Below are 7,272 nucleotides of genomic sequence, written 5' to 3' on the forward strand. Positions count from 1 at the left end.
GATACGTCGCTATGATCAGGTCACGTGATTGCATTGATGGCACAAAACAGAGGTTGCGTATCATCAAGGCGAGAAATTTAGCAATTAAAAAAAAGAAACATGCTACAGACACTGTCAAAAAAGCATTATATTACTTAATATTAATATATTGATAATATTGATCTGCTTCTATATTTGTATTACATTGTATTACATTGTATTATTTGTGTGTGTGTGTGTGTGTGCGCGCGTGTGTGTGTGGGTGCGTGCGTGTGGTGCGTGGCAATGCCCCGCCCCCTCGATACGTCGCTATGATCAGGTCACGTGATTGCATTGATGGCACAAAACAGAGGTTGCCTATCATCAAAGCGAGAAATTTAGCAATTAAAAAAAAGAAACATGCTACAGACACTGTCAAAAAAGCATTATATTACTTAATATTAATATATTGATAATATTGATCTGCTTCTATATTTGTATTACATTGTATTACATTGTATTATTTGTGTGTGTGTGTGTGCGTGCGTGCGGTGCGTGGCAATGCCCCGCCCACTCGATACGTCGCTATGATCAGGTCACGTGATTGCATTGATGGCACAAAACAGAGGTTGCGTATCATCAAAGCGAGAAATTTAGCAATTAAAAAAAAATGCTACAGAAACTGTCAAAAACGAGCATTCTATTACTTAATAATAATATATTGATAGTATTGATCTCCTTTTAGTTTTGTATCACATTTGATTATGTTTGTGTGTGTGTGCGTGCGTGCGTGCGTGCATGCGTGTTAACAAAACTTAAAATATTTCAACGTTTGGACAAAATCCTCTAGAAGGGATCTTAACAGATGTTATGTTACCTGTCTGTTATATTTTATATTTATTGTGTATGTGCGTGTGAGTGTTTATGCGTGCAAGTCAGCAAAGCTCTGAGTCAGTGTTTGCATGAGGAGTCACACCATCATGTGTGATGTTTTCGGGAAAGATTGAACCATTTTTGTCCAGGAACAACACAAGACTGTTTGACACAACATTTGGCAACTTGATGCATATGATTCATCTTCAGTATAGATTCACTATTGTCCTAGGAAAGAAGGGGATGTTCATGTCAAATGTAACACAAGTCAGCGGCTATTTGCAGTGTAAATAGAAATAGACTCAATAAAAAGCAATGAAAAAAATGAAATTACGCAGTACATTTACATTAAGTCATTTAGCAGACGCTTTTATCCAAAGCCACTGACATAGAGTTCAAGGAGCAATAAGCGATATGTCATAAAAGAGCAATAGTACGATAGGTGCTAATACAAAGTTACTAGTTTCAACAAAAGCTAGACCACTACCTTTTGAGAAAAGAGGGTAAGTTTTTACATGTGTATTTTCTTTGGATTAAGTAGAAATAGTAGTTTGATGCTTTTTAGTGGCAGATAACATTATAACAGAGTGTTAATCATTATATTTATAAAATAATATTAAAATGATGGCATCTTATTGAGATATTTTGATTCCTTACAAATGTAATGACATATGGAACAATTCGTTTTGGATGCTTATGTAAAAATAGAGCATTGACCTACAGAAAGTTATGAAACATTTTTAACAGGCTTTAAAGTCAAATCTAATATTAACAATAATATCAAGAAAAGTAATCAATCTAATTAGGATTTTCCCCATATAAAGCAATGTTTTTTTTGTGTAACGCGCGTTTTTCTATTCCCTATAAAAATGGCGAGTTTTGAGATTTTGAGTTTTTTAACATATATTTACACATTGACTTTGCTGCGTGGAGAATGTTTGCAAATAAAGCCTATGTTACCATAAATAGCAGAAAATCTAAAAGCCAGTGGACAGAAAACAGTAATCACGCATCTGTTAAATGCATGGCCGGGTTTGCGATGTTTCTCACGTAGATCTGACGCACAATAACTTGTGCCAGTTTGTATTATTAACAAATGGTTTTAATTACTAAACAAGGAATTACTAAAATAAAAATGATTTACTTTATACATTTAGTCATTAAGCAAACGCTTATCCAAAGCGACTTACAGAGAGTTCAGGGAGCAATAAGCGATATGTCATGCAGGAGCATAATACAAGAGGTGCTAATACGAAGTTGTTTCAATTAATATTGATAGGCCTATTACTAATTATAAATATAATTCAAACATTTCTTTAATCTAGTTTCTATAGATAGATTCTCATTCATAATTCATTCCTATAAATGTAATACACGACATTTTAAAATTAGGGTGCAGCAAAACTGTGGGAATGGGTGAAAGCGTGAACACGGTTTATTTATTTGTGTAAATTACTTTAAAAAATGTATGGTATTACAAAACTGAGTGCACGGATTGTAAACTCGTGGCTATGTTTTATAATTCTATGGACACGATTTGTTAAACAGAGTGAAATAATTACAAAACTGTGGCGTCGGGTCTGAAGTCCTCGTGGGCTGTAATACGGGAGGCTGCGCTCAAGATGGCGCCCAACTCAAGCCAAAAAGTTCCCTACGCTACTGGTGTCGCAGTTTGAAATGGCGTCACTTTCTCTATTCCAATCACATATTGGTGGGCGGAGCTAGTGCACATGGTCTCTGCCAACAAGGCGGGCTATTTGTATTCAGTGTGGGTTGTGTCTAATCTAATATTTTGTTATACGACAATAAGTTATTGTTTCTTGCAAAAATATAGAGTTTATGAATATATGTGGTAGCATGTTGTCACATTAAATAGGGAAGTGATTGAATCTAGCTTAGAGATGAAACCCTCATCTACAATAATATCAAACCATTATTGTAAACAGAATCTATAGTCAATACTAATTACAACATTTAACACGTTTCAGCTGTGATCCACATACTCACCTAGATATCTTTGTCACAAATCCCTGACATCCAGACCTCGAAAAAAACCCTCATACCACATTAGTACCATGGTACCATACGTGCTGCCCTTTAGGGGGTCCTATCACTGATAGCACACATACATCTGGCTTACGTCTGTTTGACGTCTGCATTTACATCTGCAAAACATCTACCATAGTTTGCTCATCTGCACTACGTCTCGGAGATGTCTGCTGTCAGACGTCATTTAGACCTCTAGAAGATGTCTGTAAAATGTTTATGATTAAGAATGGATGAACAACAGCTCTTTCTAAAATGGTTAGCGGATGTTTTTATGCAGCAGATGTTTCCAGATCTCCAGATCTTTAGCAGACGTATTACAGACGTTCAGATTGCAGATGAGCAAATTGTGTATTGCAGATGTCTTGCAGATGTAAATGCAGACGTCAAATAGACGTAAGCCAGATGGATCCTGCTATCTGGGATATAACATATGATATAATCATATTTGAAAATGAAATTAAAATGATCAATAAAGATAAAAAGTAGTTCCAGTTAATGGACAATTATGTTTTTACTTGGTCTGTAGTAGATCTATAACTTGCAAACCATTTATTACCCTTTGTTATCCAATACGTATATAATAAAACACTTATTCCAGGCCTGTAATGTTTTTAGGTGAAATCAGAATATATATGTATATTATATGCCACTTTACAAATAGATAACATCCAGTTTATTTCAGTTCAAAGAGACATCAACACATTTATATTAAATTTAATAAAAATACATTTTCTTGACGAACTAAAAGATGTCAAATTGAAATTTTATATATTCAGAATGATGGATGTGGAATGCACTGCGTGTTGCTTGCTTACTTTGATCAAAGCTTGATGTCTAACATTACATGTCATAAGAATAAGGAACAATGCTTCTATCCACAGCTCTACTAGACCTACACTAACGGGGTGTATAGCAAATATAATATATTATTTTAACATAAAATCAGGTAAATTAATACAAATACAAAACATGAAACGGTACACGTAACGTGCCAACTGGACATCCAACATGACAGGGATGACATTGATTCATCTGTTGTTAAGAACAGCACCCTCTAGTGTCGAGCGCTGACATACACGCAAATAATATTAAAAATGAACGCCTGAGTACTTGGGACATATTTGCGGATAAAAACATGTCGACCCCACTCGGTCTTCCGTCTGTTATTAACATAATTACAAAAATGTTAAGACATATTGTATAAATCAGTACTCATCACATATAAGATACTCATCACAATATAATTTCCCTGTTTTTTAAACAAACGTTCCTCCATTCGTAGCCAAGTTTCTTTCAGCGTAAATCGAAGAAATATAGGACACGGTTAAGATACAAGTCTGTGTGTTTAATAATATTTATATTTCACAATTACAAGAAAATGATGAAGACTGCGTGTCATACGCGACGTCAGGTGGCGCTGGTGTGCGCTCTTTGCCAAAGCGCTGCTTCAGTTGAACACACGAGCCAGAAGCGGAACAGCCAGTGCAGTATCAAACTGGCGTGCTAAGTAACAAAAACCCAGTTGTTTTTGAATAATTTCCTATATTTATTGATTGAAAATGCCGGATTTAGCAGTAGAAACAGTCGTCGTTCATCCTTTGGTGCTGCTGAGTGTTGTGGATCATTTCAACAGGTAAATTCGAGTCCTGTGTTTGTTCTTTAGAAAAAATGTTAACTCACTGTCATTATGTGTCTATGAAACTAGCCGCTACAAGCTAATAGGTATCTGAAGACATCACATTCTCAATAAAACTCCGCAAAAGCAATATTTCATAAATTCATCTTCCATTAAGACATTTGGTTTGTGATATAAAATAGCACGTTGTTTTAATAACGTTAAAGTGTGTTATAGAGTGATATATATATTACTGTGTAGCATAATGTTGTTATTGGGTTACCAAGTATCCGACAATTAAAATAAACATTTTATATATGATATAACTGCAAAGCAGTGTATTAAATCGTTATTTTCTGTCTGACATTTTGTTCAGTTATAAAATGTAGACGAGCCGTGTAAAGTAATCGAATTTACCCTAATATAACTTTTATTACTGTTTTATTAGCTTTATTGATTTATCACATAATTAAATTATTACCCACAGCTGCTGCACACAAACTGTATTTCCCTACTCACAAGCTTCTTATATAAATTAATTGAGCTATGTAAATAATGTGTTGAACGTTCATATATTTTATTATGAATGACCACCTAAGAACACACACATCTGCGGTTGTCTACAGAGCCATATGTATTAAAAGAACAGATAATCGAGATCTTGGGTGAAGTTGTGTCTCATCGTGTGTAATCCACCTTTGTTTCTTAGGATTGGTAAAGTTGGCAGCCAGAAGCGAGTTGTCGGTGTTCTGTTAGGCTCATGGCATAAGAAAGTTCTTGATGTGTCCAACAGCTTTGCTGGTATGTTTGCAGCTCTTGGGGCAAAACAATATTTTCATTTTATTCAGTATTAAGTAAATAATTCTTGAATTGTGTAATAGTGCCTTTCGATGAGGATGACAAGGATGATTCAGTGTGGTTCCTTGACCACGACTACTTGGAGCATATGTATGGCATGTTCAAGAAAGTAAACGGTAAGATTGCTTTTGAACAAGCATTACATTTTAGTGAATTGTTATGCATTGTTGTTCTGCTGTTACAGAACGTGACATCATCTATTAAATCTAATGAAGTCTTGATTTTATTTCTGTTCATTCTAGCGAGGGAGCGAATAGTTGGTTGGTACCACACAGGCCCGAAGCTACACAAGAATGACATTGCTATTAATGAGCTCATGAAACAGTACTGCTCTAATTCGGTATGTCATGTTTTTAATTGAATATATATTTTATTCACAGTTCACCTTATTTTACATCAAGACAATGAATCCTGTTTTAATACTTAAACAATTTGTTGGGTGGTAGTACTGTTGTTTGCATTATATTATGCTTATGCAAGGCTTATTTACCTCTCAAAGGTTTTAGTCATTATTGATGTCAAACCCAAAGACCTGGGCTTGCCAACGGAAGCTTACATCTCAGTTGAGGAAGTGCATGATGTAAGTACAATATTTGATCACATAGATATATATTTTTTTATATATAATATCTCATGCCGGCTGTTTATTCTCTATTGTAGGATGGAACACCCACATCGAAGACATTTGAACATGTTACCAGTGAGATCGGAGCAGAGGAGGCAGAGGAAGTTGGTGTGGAACATTTGTTGCGGTAAGAATCTTCTATGCTCTTTGCTGATTTGGTTCATTCTAGATGTAGCAAAATATATCTAAGCAATCTACCAAAGTTAATCACACAACTGTCTCATGCAGGGATATCAAGGACACAACAGTCGGCACTTTGTCGCAACGTATCACCAATCAGGTGCATGGCCTGAAGGGGCTGAACTCCAAGCTGTTGGACATCAAGAGCTATCTGGAGAAAGTCGCAACAGGGAAGCTGCCGATCAATCACCAGATAATTTATCAACTGCAAGACGTGTTTAATCTCCTGCCTGATGTCAACCTGCTGGAGTTTATCAAGGCCTTTTACCTAAAGACCAACGACCAGATGCTTGTGGTCTATCTGGCTTCGCTCATCCGCTCAGTGGTGGCACTCCATAATCTCATCAATAACAAAATCGCCAACCGTGACGCAGAAAAGAAGGAGGGACAGGAGAAAGATGACAGCAAAAAAGAGAAAAAGGATGAGAAGGAGAAAGAAAAAGAAAAAGACAAGAAGGAAGGTGATTCTACAGCCAAGAAAGATGACAAAAAGGAAAAGAAATAAAACTGAGCCGGCATGAACTTTGGCTTAGTTAGTCTTGGCTGAATAAGGGAGAAATTCAGCATTTCTTCTGTCCACTTGTAACAATCTGCAGGTTTACTGGGCATTGTGTCTGTCTTTTGATATAAGGACTTATTTACTGTTTTAAAAGAGCAAAATAATTTTGTTAATCTTTACTTTTCAGGATGAGAAAGGTTGATTTACATCTACGTTATAATACTGTTATTTGACCATCAAAATATCGAGACAGGTGCCCAGTGGTCCTACTGCAAATATTTCATTGTATTTAGACTTGTAAGATTCCTTTTGTATCACCATAAAAAGCGATGCTAAACAAACTCATTGGGTCTTACGTTTTATTATGTTCACTACGGTCAAAGCAAGACGTACACATTCACAGAGTACAGTTTTTCATTTGCAAAACATGTTTATTGTAGTGTTCATTAAAATGGTTGTAGGCATTTCAGAACATAATTTGTTATTTAATAAAATAGTGCATTTGCATTTTAGCTTTGTTTTATGTGTATAGGAGTCAGTTTTCTGAACAGAAAATGATCAGGTTTCATTTAACTAAACCTTGAAAGCTTTATAGTTAACTAAATTGTTTATATA

The 7,272-nt window shown here is 35.5% G+C and overlaps 1 protein-coding gene across 1 annotated transcript; it reads left to right on the forward strand.

Annotated features, from left to right (window-relative positions):
- Nucleotides 1-4,263: 4,263 nt before the first annotated feature.
- psmd7 (proteasome 26S subunit, non-ATPase 7) lies at nucleotides 4,264-7,175 on the forward strand. Its single transcript, XM_079460858.1, has 7 exons — nucleotides 4,264-4,513; nucleotides 5,205-5,296; nucleotides 5,377-5,469; nucleotides 5,596-5,693; nucleotides 5,853-5,933; nucleotides 6,014-6,105; nucleotides 6,207-7,175. Exons 1-7 carry the CDS (start codon nucleotides 4,440-4,442, stop codon nucleotides 6,661-6,663), a joined length of 987 nt encoding a protein of 328 aa, XP_079316984.1. The 5' UTR covers nucleotides 4,264-4,439; the 3' UTR covers nucleotides 6,664-7,175.
- Nucleotides 7,176-7,272: the final 97 nt, after the last annotated feature.

This window comes from Barbatula barbatula (genome assembly GCF_947034865.1).
Source record: "Barbatula barbatula genome assembly, chromosome: 1".
Classification (NCBI taxonomy): Eukaryota; Metazoa; Chordata; class Actinopteri; order Cypriniformes; family Nemacheilidae; genus Barbatula; species Barbatula barbatula.